The sequence below is a fragment of the Aptenodytes forsteri genome, unplaced genomic scaffold (genome assembly GCF_000699145.1).
Source record: "Aptenodytes forsteri isolate BGI_AS27 unplaced genomic scaffold, ASM69914v1 Scaffold108, whole genome shotgun sequence".
NCBI classification, from domain to species: Eukaryota; Metazoa; Chordata; class Aves; order Sphenisciformes; family Spheniscidae; genus Aptenodytes; species Aptenodytes forsteri.
This window is the reverse complement of record NW_008794448.1, coordinates 87,947-109,661: the sequence shown is the minus strand read 5'-3', so window position 1 is coordinate 109,661 and position 21,715 is coordinate 87,947. Positions and strand designations below refer to the sequence as shown.

At 39.3% G+C, this 21,715-nt stretch overlaps 1 protein-coding gene across 1 annotated transcript in view; it reads right to left on the bottom strand.

Annotated features, from left to right (window-relative positions):
- MEIS2 (Meis homeobox 2) overlaps positions 1–21,715 on the bottom strand; it is a 179,907-nt gene that overhangs the window by 148,537 nt on the left and 9,655 nt on the right. Inside the window, exons 3-5 of the mRNA XM_019474882.1 lie at positions 20,961–21,002; positions 20,062–20,220; positions 9,650–9,764 (exon numbers count right to left, since the gene is read on the bottom strand). Coding sequence (XP_019330427.1) covers positions 9,650–9,764; positions 20,062–20,220; positions 20,961–21,002 — 316 coding nt within the window. The remainder of the gene's footprint in view (positions 1–9,649; positions 9,765–20,061; positions 20,221–20,960; positions 21,003–21,715) is intronic.

Genomic DNA, 21,715 nt, shown 5'->3' with positions numbered 1-21,715 from the left:
TCCTGCGATCAGTTACTAAAATGAGAAGTAATTTTATAAATTAAAAGCAATGTTTTACAGTGATTCAAAATCAGATTGGTTTCAAAATTCAGAACTACAAACAAATGCATCAAAACACATTAACAGCCAACTAAAGACGGCTGTCAAATTTCCTTCACCCGTCTTACTTCCCCAGATATGAAGGCTGCTCAGAAGCTGGAGCAATCACAGAATGGTTAGCACTCCTCTTCTCAGGCAGAGTAAAGACAGTAAGACAAAAGGCCCACATATTACAATGTGTAGTGCCATAATGCAGTGTTTGATGCTCTAGAGGGCCTTCAACAAGTACTGTACAGCCAAAAATCAATTGAAAATCAGCATGATAACAGAGCATGAGTTGCCCTGTAATAGCCTTAAGCCCCCCAAGGCTATGTGGGTCCCTTTCATCTGCCACGCTGCACTGACGCTAGGGGAGCCTGGCCTCCCCTCCCCGAGCACTCTGGACATGTCGGTGCCTTTTACCTACTGCTTTCACCTTGCACAGTAAGGAGAGCTGACAGCCTCAGTGGATCTTTTAAGCTTTCCAAAGTGGAATTTGATTTTTCTTGGCATAGGTTTGGAGGCTTTAAATTTTCTCCTTTTTTTTTTTTTCCTAATAAATTTCTCCTCTGAGTAAACCTACTGATTTTGGACTGTAAACATCCTCAGCATAAAGAAGATCCCTCCGATCCTATGGCTGAATACACAGAGGTGATTCCTCTGTTGTGTTTTACTTCTTGAGTTGTACTTTGTTAAAGAGAAAGAAACACTGTTCAATTCCATGCAAATTGTTATGCATGCAACAAAGCGGGCCTACAAATATTTCACTCATATGGTAGGTTTAATTTCAATATTTCTTTAATTACTTTCCAACGATGTCTGGTTTCTGTTGAATTTACACTAGTACTTGGCATTTGGTGCAACCCCAAAAAGATAAGATACATATGTCCCCTATTCACAGTCTTGGCATTTTTACCTTAACTCAGGCATTGAAGTGATTGGTTTGAAAAATTACCTTGCTGATTAGCTGGGTTTTCTGGTAAATATATAGCGTTAATCCTTAAATTCTGAATATGACATAAGGTATACAAATGTTCTGTCTGACTCAACAGCAACATATCACGGCTTAAGGAGGACATGTACGCTGATCTCTGCGAGCGAAGAAAGAGCTAATTGGGAGTTAGATTCAGTGTGATTATCAGCTTGTTTATGATAAGGGAGTACTCTTCTGAATAGCACTGTAAATTCATCCCTGATTGTGCTGTTAAACCACAGCTCATTCCGCGCCCCCCCCCCTTTTTTTTGTTGTTTGGTTAGTGGGGGCTTTAAACTATTTTCAGCAGATGACAGTGTCATGCTTTGATTTTCTTCCGTCTTAAAAAATAAATCAGCCACATGAGCCCGATGTCAAATTTCACTTTCTAATAGGAGAAAGGCACATTTTAAGTGTTTACTATAAGAACACATTTGGGTAATTTTTCCCCATGTCATTATGAACATTAGACTGACCCAATTAATATGAAATGTTTCTATGCTGCTGGAACAGACCGTGTTACAGAAAGAGCCATTTGCACAACCTGTTCATGATTATGGGCCATAAGGACACAAAGATGGCATAGACATTTGTGGACCATCTGAATTCTTACAGGGGAAGGGGAAAGAGGGAAAAAAAAAAAATGATGTTAGCTGACTGTTGTGGGTCATGTTTTTTAATCCAGAGTATTGGACATGTAACACAGCAACAAGAGCTGATCATTTTGTTTAATCACCTTTTGGATCTTTGCCAGATGGTCTCTATTGAGAGCGCTGCAAACAGAGAGAGATGAACTGCGTCTAACATGCCACTAGAGCTTTCCCGTAAATGTCTGAGAACTGAATCCAACAAGAATTTAGTCTCAGAGCAGAAAGGGATACATTTAAAAACTATGTGCATTAACTATACTTTTCCCCATAGAATCCTCACTTGGCATGAATAATTTACCCTCTCTTATGCTAATGGGATCATGAAAGTATCCCTGTGTCTTTAGTGCAGCTATTCTCAGCTTTCAGTAATTACCCCACCCAGTGAAAATAACATGGCTTCTGCAGCTGAACGGCCTACCACTACCTGGCAATCAGAAAGATCATGGCTGACAGAGGAGCGGTCCAGAGATGGACACACACACGCTCCGGCAGCCTGCGGAGCAGTTTGAAAAATTAAAAGCCTTCCACTGTGAATATTTCCTTAGTTGCTTAGGATCAACATGGAGAGAGCAGCTCCTGCAAGGGCATTTTTTTTTTTATGTTTTAAGGATGACATAGAGGATTCTAATGTACTGTCCAGACGCCCTAATATTAAGAAATAGCGACGTTCCTGGATCATCAACAGTTAAAAGAAAGTTTGCGGGGGTTTTTTAAAATTAGTGCTATCTTGTTAAACAAGAGGGAGAGAATTAAAAAGTCAATTAATGAGCGTCCTTCAGTATCTGACAATTTTATCAGCTACACAAAGGAAAATTCTGTAGTTTTTCATTAACAAAAAGTTTTTAAAAACCCATTACAAAGAACCAGGCTTTGACCTCTGTCCATAGCACTCCATGCTAGGTAGTTCACTATGTAAAAATTATCAGGCTAAAACATCTGGGAAAGAAAGCTATGAAACAGCAGGGAATGTGGCTGGTTTATTGTTTATCTTTTGTTTATGAGGCAGTATTCAAGTTTAATTACTACTCTAAATTAAACTCTAACAGGCATCAGGAGACATCCCTTTTTACGACTAAGTTAAAAAAAAAATCCAGAGATTCCAACACTAGATCTTTCAAATAAATTGGCATATATAGGAAGAAATTAGTCAGTCTGTAACAACACAGGAAGACATTTAAGCACTTGCTACTGTATGTTTGAATGTGTTGCATTATGAAACCATTAATATTGTAACAAACATACAATTATAATTTAGCAAATGGGATGTTATCTAACATTTGGAGGCAAATTGGGTTAGGCTGAGTAGGATCTGAGATGGAAAGAATGGCCTAAGGGGGAATCCTACCTTTCTCATTTTGAAATACAAATATATAAATATATATACACGCACATATACACATACATAAATTTAAAAACACCCAGAAACATGAAGTCAGAGGCAAACCTCTCAACAGTAACAATCTCTTAAGTAAAATTGTTTAGTTATTTTCTCTGAACATTCATGTACAAAAGGGAGGAAAGAGTTCACTATGTTTACCATAACAGTAAGTGACCAGTTTTAGATGAACTTAGCTGTAGGAAAAAATAAAAGTTGAAAGCAACTAGCAAAAGATTATTCCAGATGGCATCTGTCATATTGTATTTAGGGTTATTTTAAAGAAATTCCTGCCACTGTGAAAACATTCCATTGAAAGAGTTTTCCTAGGCTGCATTTGAAACTCCAGCACAACATACTTCAAATATGGAAGTAAATGTTTTCTAATGCATATATAGGTTTTTATCTATATCTAAATATAAAAACCTACGTGGATTAAAAGCTAAGAATGAGGTGAAAATCTTAAATACATGCATAATATTTTAAATCACCCCCCATTCTAAGCTTTAATTTAATAAAAAGGTGAGGAGTCCACAGTTGCCACCAGCCTGATTATTAGAAAATTGTATAGTGAGGTGAAGATTCACTATGAAATTTTAATGTTACTTATTGAATAGTGGGTAGGGACATAAATGTTCACCCACTCCAGGAATCAAACAAAAACTGCAAAAAGATGTATTTGTTCACGCAATAGACGGAAAGAAAAGAAAGGATGGGAGGATACTAAAATGTGACTATATTTAGCTAAGCTGGTTCTGGCATCATTATGGTTAACGTGCATGTGGTGTGCAGTGTGAGCTCAGCAGTTACTGGGCCAACTGTCTCAGTATTTCTGGGAATTCTGCCTATTCACAGTGCAGGGATTGTTCAATTGCTGCAAAATGTACAAAATGAATTTTACAAAAATGAATTGTAAGGAAGGCCCCATTACAACAATTTTACAGCAAAGATGTCAACATCAATTTTTCTTTCATGCATAGCTAATGATTAAAACAACATATTCCATTTGCCTAAGACAATTTATTTCATATTGGCAGATCAAAATATTGAAATACAAAGTTATCTTTACTCTACTCTTATTATTCATTGCTGCTGAACCCACACCATTGTTCAAACCATGAAAAAATAAAGCAAACTTGGCAAGAAATACTTAAAACAAAGGCTCATCAATATTCTCCAATTTGTCAACATCTCAATTACAGCAATGGAAAAAATGTAAATTTCATGTGCTTTGAACACTAAGGGGTCTATTCTTCTGTCAGTGCACATGCGTAACTCCCATCACCATTAATGGGAATTACTCATACATATCAACACAAGGACGGGCCCCTCAAACTTGAAAGGAAAAGATGAATTAATAAGGGCTACTCTCTTCCTGTATCTTCCTCAGCTGAAAAAAGTCATTGTTCTTCATGAGTTTTTCATACTTCATACAGTTCACCTTTATGAGAGCTGTGCCTTCTGAAATAATGCATCTCCAGTGAAGCATTATTTATTAGCAAGTTTGGTTTTTCACAGTCTGGATGTTTAAGCCTTTCTATTAGGAATTTCCTTTCTTACAAAAGACATCTCTCTTCCAATAAAACCATACCCTATAGCTTTATAGGTAAAAATACAAAGGAATAAAAATATGTTCTGAATTCTTATCATGAATATGCATACTAGCCTCAGCATAGGCTTACCTATACATACAGAACTAGGAAAAAGAAGTTGTAGCATTAGCTTTTGGATATTAAACTTCCAAAGACTTTGCATTAATCTTATTTTTTTTTATTATTATTAACAAGAACATATCCCTCTCCTTTTTCTGACTACTGGAGTTTGGTTCAAAGCTTTATGCAGTTTCAGTAGAGTTTCGCTACTAGGACAGGCCTTTGGGCATTATCAGCTAGTTTTGTAAACAAATTTGATTTGTATACCATCATTATTACAAGATGGTATATAACGAATAAGAAATATACTACCTAATTTTTCCAACATGCATTAATCCAGAGACATAACCTGGGATGAACATGTAATTTCAGCTAATATCTCAAGCTGACTTTGCCCCAAACCAGATGAGTCTTTGCCACAGAAAGCTATTGTAGACAAATTTGTTGGACAAACATCAAGCTGTCACAAGTGTTTCAAAACTACTTTAAGGTATTGCCCTAGAGAGTAGCCTCAGATACTATTTATAAAGGGGCAGATCTTCTTCATTCAGCACAAGTAGTTCCATCAAAAAAACACCAAACCAAAAAAACCACACACTGATGAACTACTCACATGGGTAAAGCAAAGTGGATGTGATGCCCATTTATATTTTTACTGCTGTATAACCTAAAAATTTCTTGTCCCTGGCTTCTCACTTATGGTCAAGTTTATCACCCCAGGCCTAATTCTGAAAAGATGCTGAACTTCCTGAAAGGTCCTGAAGAAACACAGCCTCTATCTGACTTGGCTGGATCAGGCCCTTGGAGTGACTGAACTACAAATATGACAAATCAGGTATACAATCCTGGTATCATAAAATATGAAACTGAAACTATTCCCTGGTGCTTTCCTGTAGACCACATGTTTTTAAACCTTAAAAAGATCTATTTCCCACTTTTCATGCATAATCTGCCATATTCATTATTTGAAATATCCCATAAAGAGATTAAATAGGAATTAAAGTCTGGGAGCATCATATCCATCACTGTGGTACAAACCGATGCTGAATTCTAGCAGTCATTTAGCCTTGTATGTAAAGGCAGTGCCTGTTTTCACTTTGTTTCACAAAGAATAAGGAAAACACAATACCCCAGAAGACTTTCAGATGTGTTGTTTCCCCTCCAAAGAAAAGGGTGGATGATAAAGCTACACACACCTTTTAATCTTCCACTTAGGGCTTTTACACATATATTCCCTGACAAAAACCCCAGGGTCTTCTCTCTCTCCCCCCTCCCCTTCTCTCAGCCCCTTTCCTGCCATCTCCCTTGCTATAACTCAGCTAACCCAACAGAACCAGTCAGTTTTAAATTTCAGTTGGGACCCCGGTGACCTGTTAATGAATCTACAGAGAGGAGAAAAACTCACAGTGTTGAGTTATGCCTGGTGTTGCTAGCTGACTTGGAGTCAGAAATGCTTGAAGCGTTAACGTAATTGCAAGAATGTGAAAAATGAAGCGTTGGGCTCCTGAGCAAAGCGAAAGGTCAAAGCAAGCCCTACACAAAACAAGTCTGGAAGATGGCCTCATTAGACCATTAAATCAGCTTCTTCTTTTTCTCCTTTGTAAGATCTTTAGAGTGTTTTATTTTTATTATTGGATATATTTAACTCTTTCTCTTTCCAGGGCAGGGAGAAAGTTGATCAGACATACTACATAATTACTAATCTCTAAAATAGTATTACACGGCATTGGTCTGCATTTGTGGATAAAGTCAATAAATGCTTGGTAGATTACAGGTCACTAGTACTTTGGTTTGCTAGATGATCAATATGTTGTATAGCTTAGTTTTCTGTTGAACAAGTGAGGTGACATGTTAAGAACAACATAGACGCTCACCACTAATAAAATTAGGATAATCTTTCAACATTTACTGCCTGAAGGCCCTTTCCTTAACTCTTTCAATGCCAATGTGTTTCTAGTAATACCAAACATTGACTAGTTTAACCCTTTTGATGCCAAAGGGCAGTCATGCACTGTCATAGACACTGTCCTCCAAGAACAGACAAAATGCCTACACCTTTTTTGTTTTGTTCTAACTTTAAGAATTATGGATGGATTCTTCTGTGTGAAGATAGACCTACCTCATGCAGAGAAAGTCTGCACACCTTTTTTGTTTTGTTCTAACTTTTATGGATATGGATGGATTCTTCTGTGTGAAGATAGACCTACCTCATAAAGTCTGCAAAAAAAGTCATCACTCACCCAACTCCTTTCCGTCTCCCCCCCACCCCCCCCCCCCCCCCCCCCAAAAAAAAAAAAAAAAAAAAAAGAAAATCACAAGCTGCACATCATAGACTTAAGGCAAAAGCAGAGACCCCTGGAAGAGTGCTCCCAAGAGCCAGAAGAGACTGACTCCAGTTTGAATCAATCTCTGCTGCCACTAGGCATCAGCAGAGGAGACCATAAGTTGCTAATGTAACCCAAGACTCTCTAATGAGCTCCCATCCCCGAGAAATCCTTTGGGGCAAGTGGAATACTTGAAGCAGCATTTGTGGAAGGTCTTGACAAAACCACAGGGAAACCAAGTTGACCCAAATAAGTAACTGCACCAGAATAGCTCAAGAGGGCATCTACCCATCTTGGCATTGCCTGGGACCGACTCACTGCCAGTTCACAAGTTAGAAAGTAAACCCTGCCCCCCTCAAGGAAGCGTAAGGAAAATTCAATACAGGCCTCCCTCTCTTTAGTCTTTCCCAGGGTTGAGGGGGGGAGAACAATCCAAAGCTATCTCCAATGGGAATTTTGCCGGTGCTGTAGGATCATACATCTTTCAGCTGCCAGCAGCTGAGTGGAATGCTGATTTGCCACTGGACGACTGCTTCCTTTTAAAAGGGCCCAACTGAGCACAAAGGGAAACATACTAGTGATGTTTTACCCTGCTAGACTGGGCAGCACTAGTGACCGATTTGGCCCTTCAGTGGTTGTTCCCCTTCTGCAGAAATGAGCATAACAGGTTTGTTTAAATCATATATATTACCAGAAACCTCAGTCTCCAATGGGAAGTTGGTGTAGTTATCACCAACTACTTTTTCTTATGCTTAGCAATATTTCTCGAGCACCCCGAGTTACGTGACACGGGATCGGAGACTAGTGAAATGCAAGATCCCTGGATGTCGATACAAGGGATTTCTTTACATCAAGCATGGCTCGATGAAGAAACTCTTCTAATTTCTAAGGGGTTGCTGGGGCAGAGTGGAGATACAGGTGTGAGGAAATTTCTTACCTAGGGGTGGAATGAACACGCTGTGGCAGATGACTCAGAGGAATCATTTTTAAGTATGCAAATGATCATCTGCTACACAAAGCATCTTAGCCACAAGATACAATGTAAACATCAACAGTAAAGTCTATGGCCAGCTAATAGACATAACACCGATTTGCTGCTTAGCAGTCAAGCTCTCCCGTTCATTGGCTGCTGAAGCTGTAATAGTTCACGCTGGGCCTTGTACAGCTCCGATCCAACCACATAGAAAAAAGCCCGCGTGACTCATGGTGGAGCTGGATCACACCCTGTGCCATGGCTGCTTTCTATCAGCAATAAGATTACAAATGTATAAACAATTCATACAAATAGGAGACAAACCCAAACCACTCTACCAGAAACAAACTTTGCAAGTTCCTAGAATCGCAATGGGTACGACACCAGATCATGAGACAGACGAGGGGATCTAGCTCTGTGCCAAGCAGTGGGCCACGTGAGAGACGTGAAATCACGTATCTGCTCCACTGCCTAAGCGTGGCAAATATCATGGTGGGAAGCAGTCCGCAACACGAGGCTAGTTGTGGCAGCTCTAGCCCTGAAGGCTGCTCCCCTCTCCAGTTTTGGGATTCCACATGGCTAGTTGGATGGCAGACCTGTCAGGTGGCTCTGTTGGGTATATGTAACCCCCACGTAGGGGAAATGCAGTGGCAAAATGCCACAGATGCACGAGATGGAGGGAGCATATCATAAGACCTTATAAAGGTAATGTCTCACTCATTAGCTGAAGTTTACCATGTTTACAAAGAAAAACAAGAATGGAGCCCACCTTAACCTTTGGTCTTAAAAAAATCAATTCTGAGTCAAGATCCAAGAGTGACAGTAGACCACCTTTACCCAACTTTTAGCACTGGAGGCTTGACTCTTATACCTTCTGGAGTCACTTATACGTCTAATGAGCAAGTGTAAAACACTATCATATCAGAATGACAGCCTTTGACACTCACTCAGCATGGATGCAGGTGACTACAGACAAGGTGCAATGCAGTAGGAAATAAAACAAAAAACCCTGAAATAATAATCAAACCTCCTGAACCCTTGAGAAGGCTTCACTGTATAGATCCAGCAGAGGTTTTGCAGTTCAGGTACATCTCTATTCACTTTTCTGAATTCAGATTTTCAGAAGCAGAAACAAGTCTGTACAAGCAAGCATCGCAAGAAACATTTTTCTGTCCAATCCGAGTTTTGCTTCTACTTTATATAATTTAGCAGCTTCATAACTTCATATAGGAGTCTCTTCCCCAGCTAAAACTACAGGTTAAATTATCCGTCTATAACCCAGCTCAAACAACTGCATCACAGCTGGAGAGTATGTCTGTCATTATATTTACTTACACCACACAAAAATAAACTGTAGATAACCAAATTTGTAAAGGAATTGGCAGAACTAATCAATTGTTATTACAAAGCTTGTTTGAAGATTAGATATTTCGCTTTGAAATAATAATAAAATGCAGCTAAGTGGGTTAGGAAAAGGAAATACCGTCTCCCTAAGTTACAGCTGATTATACTGCAAGTCTGCCACTCCATGTTTACTCTAAGGCAGATGTACTGATATAATAAAAAAAGCTGGAGTTATTTTAGTCATGCCTACTTTGCGGAGGGAAAAAGTTTGACCTTTTACCTTGCTCGCTGCTGTTGTCTCCGCTCTGGGAAGCATGGCCCCCACTGGAGGGCCCCGGTGTGCCTGCCGAGTGCGTTGAGGTTGCATCATCGTGGTCTCTCCAAGATGAAGGATTCTGGTGTCAGAGTGCCAAGGAATTTTTTCCACAGTTCCCATTCCAATAGCAAATGAAGAACAGAAAGAAAACCAGGAGAAGAGGGGAGGAGGGGGGGGAAAAGCATACACATTAGCATTTGTGAAATGTGCCAAACACCAATACTGTTTGCACAGTGTAATAATTCTTCAGCAAAGACAAGCAGAGGAGGTACAAAGATTTTACTTGGTAAAATAAAGGACAGATTTTTTTCTTTTTTAAACTTTCCAAAGAGTTGTCTGGATTTAATTGTTTGAATAGTACTGCAGAAGAATATTTCAGGGGAGAACAAAAAAAAAAAAGTTTCTTAATGAGCTATACAGGGGGACAAGGAGGAGAACATCAACCTGCACAGTTTATGATAGTAGGTGTTCATGTTAGGATCAGATAGTCGGTATGCAAACTATGTCCCCGCACTTTGTTTTTCCAGACTGACTAAAGATGGGAGAGGAGAAGAAGAGGAGGGAAACTGTTTCAAGAAGTAGAGGAGAACGTGCATGGGAGAGAAGCATGTCCTCACACCCTACCCTCACTCTCACCCATCTGAATGCTGGAAGAACTTCAAGCAAATGCAAAGTTGTGAGGGAAAAAGCAAGCTTTCTTTGAAAGTTGTTATATACCAGGAAAGATGCTCCCTCACCCCCCCCCCCACCTTGATATGACACATTTCAAAAGACTTTCTAGATGTATTACTCTAACTCTAACAGTTCGCTTACAAGTATTGTCAAGAATAACCACAAGGTGATTATATAAAATAACATGTATAGCGATTTTTATGTAATTCTTTCTACATTACTCTGCATAAAACACGACAAAAGAGAACGCAGAAGACAGACACATGAAGTTTGCAAAACTTGGCTAAGTAAGACCTCAACTACTGTACTTTAGTCACATAATTCATGCGAGCTTTCTAATTTATTGAGTATTGGCTTTCCCGGAGCGAGGAGCTGCTACTTACAAGGATAAGTGAGGAAAACTTAATGTTACAGTTTAGTGCTACTTTGTTGAGTGTATTCTCCTCCTGTCCTCCTCCCCTTTCCTGATCATTCCCAATACCCTGCTGTTGCTTAAAGGAAAACAGGAATTCTACTGTACAGGAAGAGCTTTATCAGCACCACATGAAGGCAGGCAAGAGATGGAATTTCCTCTGGCAGAAAAGGAGAGCAAGAACACATGAAACAGATCAGACTAGGGGCTGGACCTGTATTACTTGTCACCTGTATGTGACAACTTAAATCAAGCACATTATAATAATTCAACAACAAAACAAACAAAAAATCCCCCCTCAAAAAAAAAATTATTGCTTCTTCGGTTTGATTGTGTTTTAAATCTGCATTGTGAAATAACACCGGACTATTAAAGCACGAGGAGATCCTGAAAGCAGCAAGCGACAAGTTTGGATAAATTCTTTGAGCAGGACTGATTCTGACCTCATCTACCCCGACGTGTAGTAGGAAAAAGTTCAACAAAATCAACTGATTTACCCATTGTAAAATTCAGTGTAAGTGTGATTGGAATCAGGTCCCAAAAATATATATTGAAACATCTCAAAGTAATCTCCTAGCACTGATTAGTACCACATGCTCTATAGCAACGCAAAATAGAACTGCCAAATAACGGCTTGCTACAATACCCAGTAACATAAATCTAACGGGCCTGACCCAGATCACAGCAGAGACAAAGGGAAGAGCCCATGACTTCAAAAGGTTCCCAGTAAAGCCTTAGGTGACCAAAGGGTAAGAAGGAATCCAAATCCCCTTCACCTTACACAGACACACACGTGCACCCATGTACATAGTTCCACGGCAGGAAGGTATGTGTAAAATCAGAAGACAGGCCAGGATCTGAAATTCGCCTAACCTATCAGCACAACAGACGGGACGACAGCACTTAATGGCACAAAACCACCACCCCCTCCAAAAACCAGAAGTCTGATAGACTTTTCCTCACACAGAACCACAACAGGAAAAAAAAACCCCACCAAACAATAGTATTTTATATTTGTTGAGGTTGTTGTATTAATTAGGTCACAGAAATCACTATTAATACTGTAATCCCCCACAATTTCATTTAAAAAAAAAAAAAATTACCATCATTTTAGAGAGTCAGGTGGAAAGAAACACAAAAAGAAAGATGAGAAGCCTTAAAAGTTCCAGCAGCCCAGATGTCATGAAAAAACCCAAAAATGTTGAAAATAAGGTTAGCAAAAAGTTCAGATGGAAATAAAATACAAAAACCGCGCAAGTTTCTTTACAGCCTGGGTTAAAACACAGTTGTGCCTATGAGCTTCTCTTTTTATCTCTGAGTTAGGAAGCCACTCAAATAGCTTCAAGCTGAAGGCAAACAGCAGACAGGAGCTCTTCAGCCCTCTGCAGCCTCTTAGCGTCAGCTGTTTGCCGGATGGTAATCAGATAAAGAGCTAGAAGAAATACATGAAAAAGGAAAGAAACAATAGCATAGCATGAGTTTAGCCCTCCAACAACATCAGGCTGGAACCTTCTTTTAGAAGATGTAATAATTGCAACATGTTCACCTAGGCTAAACTTTTCAGGGAACACAGTGAGTTATGTTAATTTTATGCACTGCAGGCTCTCTTAAGCTGGCTGCTGTTGGAGCTCCTTATCACACATATGAAAATTACAATAATTAACTGGTAACACCTCAGCTATGTTTTAAGGCAAATGTCATCCAAAAGCTATCATACAGTATTTCAAAAGCCAGACCGGCCTTTCTGTTTCAAAACTGTAACGCTTTGGAAAGGATCACTGAATAAGACTTCCCACAACTGAAAACACTTGCTGTCTCTACCAGGCTGAGTTGTTCTTGACCTCAGTTTGTAGATCCCGTTTTAGAAAGACAGACCGTATTGGTTGGGAATTCAATGTATTTCTTGTGACACAATTTTCTTGAGGAAGCAATTTGGCAGAATTTTGTTGAAGGACAGAAGTAATAAGATGGGATATTTACAAGATGCGGCAGTAGAATGTTGGAGGAATTTGAAAGGGAGGGAAATAGGCTTTAATATTATAAAAAATGACAAATAACTCTAGGGGTGGAGTTTACAGCCTCATAAAAAGGCAGCATTCTTTTGCTTTGGACTAAGATCATTGTACGTGTCAGTGAACTTCTCTTTTTCTCCCCTAGACTGTTTCCAGCTTTGCATCCCTCAAGAAAAACTTCTTGGCCAAATGCCTAATCATAAGTAGTTATTTTATGTATGTCTTCACAAAAAAATGGGAACAAATGGCACATCTAAAGTGTACTTCACTGGAAACACTTTATCGGTATAGTTTAGGTACCTAAAGAGATCCTGATCTAAAGCCAGCTAACATTAACTGCAATTTTTCTATTAATTTCAATGAAATTTGTATTAAGCTATCACACTGTTAAAAAAAAAAAAAAGAAAACCAGATACCTTTAGATAAATTACACAAACTGTTAGCACGGCTTCTCATATCTTCTTGCAAGTTTAGTAATATACTTTGCAGAAACACGTTGAAGAGTGTGGATGATATCTGCCAAAATGCAATTGCCTGTTTCGTGTACGTGTGCATACTATAAAATTTTCACACACATATGACCTAAACTAATGCCAGATACCATAGAAGGTAAACAGCACACATGTATCTATTCCCAATGGTTTTAATAATTGGGAGTCAAATATGGTGCTCCTCTTGCTCTTACCTAATTGTGTTAAAGAGCAGTGTTACCAGGAGAAAAGCAGTGAATACTGAGTAGAGCACAATAGAAGGAGATGGAAAATAGATACAAGAAGCTAGGTCTCCAGGGGCGGTATTTTCTATTTGCTGGGCTACAGACTCGCAGCTGATAATGCAAGTTGTAATTAATATAAAAGCAGGAGACAATATGGGGAAAGCTTGTACTAGCAGGGCCACAGGAGATCACTCCGCTGCTATCCACTGTTTCTCATTTACACACACAGCCTTCCCTAGAAAACACAATTTTGCCAGTGTTTTTTCCCTTGAAAGTTAAAAAAAAATTGATTTAGCACCACCATTGAATTTCGCTAAATCTGGAAAAGAGCAACAGAAAGGACAAGAGTCTCCTGGTATACAAAGCAAATCTGATGCGTTACTCTTTTGTCGATGCTGCAAATCTGATGGAAACTGTAAGAGTTTTTAACTGCTACAGAATTTTTTGAACAGAGATGTTGTAAAAGAAAAATTTGATATAGGATAACCTTCTGTTAAATTGCAATTCTTACTTTGCACTGAATTTCCACTGGGCAAAGTCTGGCTAATTTTTTGTGAGTGTATGTAGTCCCGCTAGGGCTGGTCCTGATCTCACACTGCCTTTTATGGTGATATTAAAGACTCAATTAACCATAAGGAATTTGCTTCTTATTTATAACTGGGAAGTAAAATCAATCAGGCCAGCTGATACCCATGTGAGTAAGCTGAGCAGGATTTGGCTCACAAACGTTAACTGAAGTTTTAAGTATACAACTGTGACAGGATCAGGCCCTTACATTTTATCAGATGAAATGGACAAAACCATTGATCTTGCAGGAACAAACGTAACACAACTTACTTTCATAAAAGAAACTACAACAGCTATAGAGCTTGTTCTTTGTGAAGATGGTTGGACTCAAAGGTCTGGAGGTTGCTCTGGTAAATTAATTTTGAGAACACAAAACTGCACTGAACTACTGATATGGATGGCATTCTGCCGCCCCCCCCCTCACCCCCCCAGCCAAATCCTGCTCACCTTGTTCTTACAAGTAACACTTGTAAACACAGTGGAACGACTGACATGATTGATACCACAAAAATCTGTACCTAGGTACCACCATATATCAAAAGATGATATACTGTGCTGGACATAGAAACCTATACATACACACATATGTGTGTTTCTGTGTGTGCATCTGTGTGCATCTGTGTCTGCCTACATTTTGTATGTATAAAGTTCAGGATGGTATCTTAGAGACAGTCGTGGAGTGCAGTAATAATAAACTTACTATGTAAAGAAACTTCCAATAAGTAAATGAGCCATGAAAAACTCTAATTTGACATGATATGTATGTTTTCTGAAAAATACTCCTGGTATTACTACGGTTTATTTTCTTACAGATGCATATTTAATATGATAACTTTTTTGTATCAAAATTACACAATTTAAACAAGACACAAGGCATTGTGATCTAGCAGATATTTGTGTGTGTCTGTATGTATATATATGTACAAGTTCTAATTCTTGTCCCTTGATTTTGCATTTGAGGAAAGTGTCAGGAGGAATTTTTGACACTCCTAGAACATGGCAACGTTCTGAAAAGCTGCGTGCTTTGTATTTTCCAATTAAGATTGAAATCAGACATGTAATCCACCTGTCAGCAAGGAACTGAGACTTGAAAAATCGGGGGTTTGGTTTTTTTCTAATTGTCCTTCTACGTCATTTTGTGTGGCTGTGCTTATCTAGACTGATAGACAACTCAAACCAAAGAGGGAACACCGGTATCAAACAGATAGTGAAATACATTATCAGTTCAGTTTGAGAGAACCCAGTTTAAAATTAAAGCAGTCAAATTTGAGCTCTAGAGTACCCTTGCAGAGTACCTTGGCCCATCAAAAAGAGGAAATACACAACATTCTTTACAGTCTCGGAAAGTTCCTGATGCTCCTTGTCCCTTCAGAAAGCACAGGGCCTACCGTAACGTCCTAAGTCTTAAGCCACATGCTAAGAAGTTTGGTTATTAAAGAAAAAAGTTTGCCGTATTATTGCTGCAGTTAGCTACTTAGTTTCTTTCTGACACACTGCAAACAGAAAGGGCACCTTTGGGGTCTGATCCTGTGTTTCTGGCATACGCAAAACTCCCACTGAAGTTCACCAAAGTATGGCGTACCTGGACACTGCAGCATCAGGCCCGCAATTACTTCCTCATTACTCAGTGAAATCTTACCTAAAGGTTTAATTATATAACTGGAACAGATATATATTACCCTATTTTTATTTGTTCTCATCTGCAAGATGTCAGGAATTTGCACAGACCGTTCTTTGAGAAGAAATATTAAAGAAATGTAAAATGTCTGGATGTCCAAAATTACAAAATAAAAGTATCTCCTCATTTGAGAGCTGAAAGGTTTAATATTCAGACTAATATTTCTCTTCTACAGCTAAGGCATCGGATTTCTAATCTGTCAACAGTCCTTTTATAAAAAAGAGTTGTATGTATATTTCTATCCATTTTTAATTATATTTTATGAATGATGATCTGTATATTATTACCTCTCAGCTGCAAATTGACTAGAACATATAAACAAATATCAGAAAGACTGAGGCCCTGATCCTGCTCCCATGAAAGCCAGTGGAAAGAGAGCCATAAATTTCTACAGGAGAATTACTAGGCTTCAAAGTAGGTTTGTGCTAAAGGAAGAATTGTGTGGCACCAGGTGAAGCCAGGTACAAAAGAAATGTAATTAAAGTACAAAATGTTATCATATGCTCGGAAAAGTTTAAAAATCTCCAAATTTTACAAGCATTACATTTTTCAGATCTGAATAGCTCGAAAGAAAAAAAAGGAATATTGGCAATCTCAACAGATATTTTAGGCTGAACACAGAATGCAGGATAGGGCCCAGAATGTTTATATTGAACAATAATAAATTGTCTGTGCTGGGAAACTCAACTTGAACTGCAGCTGGAAAGGTTTCTTTCCTCTTTTCTTTTCTTTTTTTTTTTCTCCCCCTAACTGATCTGGTTCAGCCAGGGCATAGCTGTAATTACCTTCTTCCCATCTACAGCTAATACCTCAGAGCAATAAAAAAATATGAGGGTGTTAAAAATTCAAACACTAATTATGGGCTGTTATATTTACTAAACACAGCAGAGTAATAACAAAAGTTTCAGCTTCTTGTGGCCAGCGCTGCACTATTTGATCTACCAAGTCCCTGGTCCCTTTACACTTACTGTATTACATAACAGTTAATAGCGCACTAAAATAAAATTCGATAAACACATTTATTACCAAACACGTATAGCACAACCGTTTACAGCTGTCTCCTTTTTCCAGCACAGGTATATCTCTGAAGAGTTCATTCCTTTGTTGATTTTGTTTTTGGTTTCCAATTAAGTTATATAAATAGTAGAGCAGTAGATTTTGAAAAGGGAAACATTCACTGTTTGAGTACCCCATTTGAAGTCTTGTGGTAAATGTTGGCTAATCCTACAGTTCTTTCTGCTACTTTCCCTTATGCTACGTTTTCAGGTCTAGCAAAGGAATAAAACTGAGAGCTGCCTTAGCTCCTAGTTCAGCACTGCCACTGTCACTGCTACCACCCCCTGCATTCACATTAAACACACACGGTGTAGCTTTATACCACTTAATAAGAATAGAGGTGTATGGATTTTGGGGTTGTCAAACAGCTGTCACAAACTGTCACCTCCACAAGAGAAACCTTGGCACACAACAAATTAAACTACACTTCTTTTTGGCTATCATTATTCATAGCCAATCAGTTGAAATGCTCCTAGTATTTCATGTGCAAATAACACCATAAGGGGAAGACCCATGGATCAGAATAGTGGGCCAATACATAAAACAGAGGAAACAACATGCTGTCTCTGTCCTTCTGAAGTGGCTCATCATCACCCCTGCACCAACTTTCACCAAATGAGATCTAGCCTGAGGCTATATATTAAATATGCATATCAAAGCAAATGAAAAAATAAACCTGGAGAGTCAAATTGGACAAATTTGCATGCTTGAACTACTACATTTTCAGGTAGATGCTCACAAATGATAGTTCATTTTTTGATAGTCTTGCATGTTTATATTAGCCGTTTTTTAAAGCTTTTCCTTCTTTATGAATAAAAGTGGGTTTCTTCCTGCTGGAACCTTGTACAGTGCAAATATAAATGTGTACACACATGGTAGTTTGACTAAGCTATAAAAGAGTGTTAAAGTTTTGTTGGGAAAACGAGCTAATACCAAAAAATTTTGATAGTCTTGCATGTTTATATTAGCCGTTTTTTAAAGCTTTTCCTTCTTTATGAATAAAAGTGGGTTTCTTCCTGCTGGAACCTTGTACAGTGCAAATATAAATGTGTACACACATGGTAGTTTGACTAAGCTATAAAAGAGTGTTAAAGTTTTGTTGGGAAAACGAGCTAATATACCAAAAAAAAAAAAAAATCCAATAAGGAGACACATTTCCCAAAACGCATGAATAAAATGTAACTATGTGATACAACTCTTCATTTCCCAGTTGGTGTTCTGGTTGCACAAATTATTGCTTCCTTTCAAAACAAATAGCAGGGGGCTAAAGTAAAAATGTTATAGCTCAAATCTCCAGGAAATAAAAGGCTTTAAATTATAATACCCAATGAAGTGGTAAACCCTAACGGGTGCAAGATAAATGGGTTGTCATATTTATTTGAGTTTGTTTTTGGGCCACAAAAGCAAGAGGAGATTCTTCTTAGGGAAGATAATAGTTATCAAATTATTAAAATGCTAACCCCCTCCACCTCTGTCCTATCATTGTGTGTGAATTTAAATATTATAATGGCACAGTGCAAATTGGCTTGAGCATTCGCCATCTGCCAGAACCCTAAACAGGCTAGTTTATCTAATCTCTTCAATATAAACACAAGCATGCTCCATTTCTACACTTCCACTTGAAACACACTCTTGTAAAGAAACTGTACTGGAGAAACATGTACTTTTTTTTCTGTTGCTCTGAATCATACACAATGACCCCATATCTTTCAGGTTACCACTCATTTCTATTTCTTTTCTAGTACTCTCCCAGAATACTTATGCATACGAATTTAGGGTTGTAAAATGCCATAAAACAAATATTTTTGAAGTAGTGTCATGCCTCATAGAGTTTATTATCTATGTGTGAGATAGCTGATAAGCAGAGAAACTTTCAGGAACCTCTGCATACATTTTTTTCTCTCAAAATAATAGATTTACAATGTAAAACATCGCAAAAACCTTGTCCTGCAATGTTTACCGGATACAAATGAGAAAATGAAAGCTAAGGCTTGGGTCCAAAAATATTTCCCGGGCTCTGGAACTAAGCCGTGCCAGAAGGGGGGCGTTTAGAAGAATTTATTATTATTTTATCTCCCAATTCAGCCTCAGTCCAGGTCTAATGTAATTATCAAATACACACACAAACAACATGTTTTCAAAGGAGACAAAAGCTCCTAGAAAGCCCATTCTCCCTGGGCTTACAGCTACTCTTCTTAACACACTGGGAAATAAAGGCAGGCGCCTGTGCAGAAAGCATGGTTAACTTCACACCGGGTGTTAAATTAATATTTCAACCGCTAAAATATTAGACTGTATCATTTAGATTATGAGTTCAATTGAATCTAAAACTGTGTAAACCCCTTTTCCCCCCAGGGATGCGTTCCTATAAATAAACTAGAGTTCACACCCACTCTTTTTAACCAGAGCTATTCCTTCCCTTTTCTGCGGTACCAGCTGCAATCTTTCCCTTCACATCCCGAAGTCTCTCCGCGCCTACATCTTTTGAAGGATCACAAGAGCCGCTCCAAAACCCGGAAAAACAAAGGCACTCTCCTTACCACGCACACCAACGTTCAATCCTACACACATAACACTAATTCACCAACTCCTAAAGTGTTAAAATCAACCGCTAACCTACGGTTACTCAATCATCATTCTCTCCAGCTTTCTGTAATACATTGTTAATAATTGCTTCATCAAGGTTACTGTCTTTTATTATGAAGATGCTTCAGGCGTTTGGCAATAAGTCCATATTCTGACAATAAGTTGCTATAAAGCACAAGCATTGGAAACTCTAATGTGCTAACCCTTTTTTTTTTAATGCAATGTAGTATTGCCAATAATTCTCATCACTTGTCATCCCCACGAGAGAGGAGGGGGGAGCAAATCAACAAACTTTCTCCCTAACTTTCTTGTCTGTTTCCGTACATTGCTGCATTGATTACAGAGTTGGCAAAGAAGAAGAGAAAGCACCGATCCCCACATCAAACCGACAGTTTTCTAGCTCTCCAAGCTGCCCAGACCAGGAAACTTCACAAACCATCGCAAACTCGCTGCTTTACAGATGGAAACAGAAAGAAACTTTTGCATTTCTACAACTTTACAAAGCAAGAAGGAAGAAAGGGTAAAGATGGGATTTGAGCTTGCAAGAGTTTAAAGTAGTGGTAATAATAATAATAAAAATAATAATAGACAACAGCAGCAGAACAATGAAATCGGGGACAGGTCCTCTAGGCAGGTTAAAGTCTTAAAAAGTGCCATAAAGAAATCAGAAGGACTTACATGATCGGCTAAATTTGTGGAAGATCCTGAGAGTTCTTCGTGGTCTGATTTGGAGCTGCCATCCCTTTCATCAATAACGAGGTCTATTGGCATTTTTCCTTTCAAACAACTAATGTACCGATGGCAGAAGTTATCGCACAATTCATGAACCTGAAAACAGTAACAGGAATAATAGTATCAATAATGGCAAAATATCGGATTGCAACTTCTTTTTTTTTTGGTAGCAAGAACAACCCTCTGATCTACTCCACAAGTAACTCTAATTAAGGGGCACAATAGTTGAAGGCAAGGAAACAATAGAGAAATTGTTGCAGCACATATTATTCTCTAGAGACTTGCCGCAGCAACAAGTTGGAGAGAGAGAGATAGTGGGCTCAGTCTGGTGTGCAGAGGAAAATCCGATGTAATGATAACATCAGAACACTGGGAGCTGGACCCAGGCGGTATCTCTGGAGCATACACAGCCCAGACAGGTACAACTAGTCACTCGGGACGGGATCGGTGTAAACCGGGGCTAAAAAAAGGTCTATGTGGCCGGCAGCAGTAAAACGAAGCTACTCGCTGAGGCTGTGGGAAGGAAGAGCCGTTCTCGTCCCAGGGCACAGCCCCCTCCCCACGCCGCGCAGGGCCCCCTGCCTCTTCCAAACATTTAGTGCTTGCTTGGGGGTAATATGCCTGCCAGAGCTGGGGAAAGGCAGGAGTGCTTTCATTTCTCTTTTTGTTAAACATATTCTTTCCGAGTCAGGAAAAGAGCTTCTACTGAGGGAAGGGGTAAGAAGGATGGAAGGGGTTTAATGATATTAAATATTGAAATTACACTGAAAAAAAAAAAATAATGCCGGGCTGGGCATGGCTGTCGGGTGTCACATGCTTTTATGGCACAGGTTACAGTATCACCCTTCCAAAAGGTGAAACCTTAGTACTTGTATTGCTTGGATCATCTGCAAGAAAGTTTTGAGCAAGGGTTACGTGGGACCTTAGTACTTGTATTGCTTGGATCATCTGCAAGAAAGTTTTGAGCAAGGGGTTACGTGGGAGACAGGAACGCGGGGGCTGTGCAGAGCTGCGAGCCCGAGTGGGCGAGGGGGAGAAGGGGATTGTCAGGGCGCGCAGTCATTACCCAGGATTTTAGCTCATTGGTCACGCTTGAACAATTTTGATCAACTTTAACCTAAGCACTTGATTTTTATCATATTTATTCCAGGAGCGGTGATTAGTGCTTTATTACCGCGATCTTGGAGAAAACCTCTTCCTCTTTTCCTCGCTCCCTCTCAACACCCCGGCCCTCATCTCTGAGGGTCCGCAGAGGAGTCAAACACACACTCCCACCCCCCCACCGCCCTCAGGAGAAAGCAGGGGGGGGGGGGGGGGGAGGGGGGGGGATGAATAGTTTGGCATCTTCTTTACAAGCGGATTTAGGCACTTTGAATATTGAAATCGTTCACATTAGCAAAAGAATTACGTTAGAAATCTCCAGCTCTCTCTTCTTAAGCAGTTATTTCCCTCACTTTAGCTTCCCGTGGCTTTCAAACACAGCTTTGCAATGCATTAGGGCTCGAGAGTTTGCCCTGGCTCACTTTAAAAGTGCAGCTCTTTGAAGCCTCTCGACGGTAGCTTTCCAGCCTCCCGGCTCTCCCCCTCCGCTGCCCGCGCA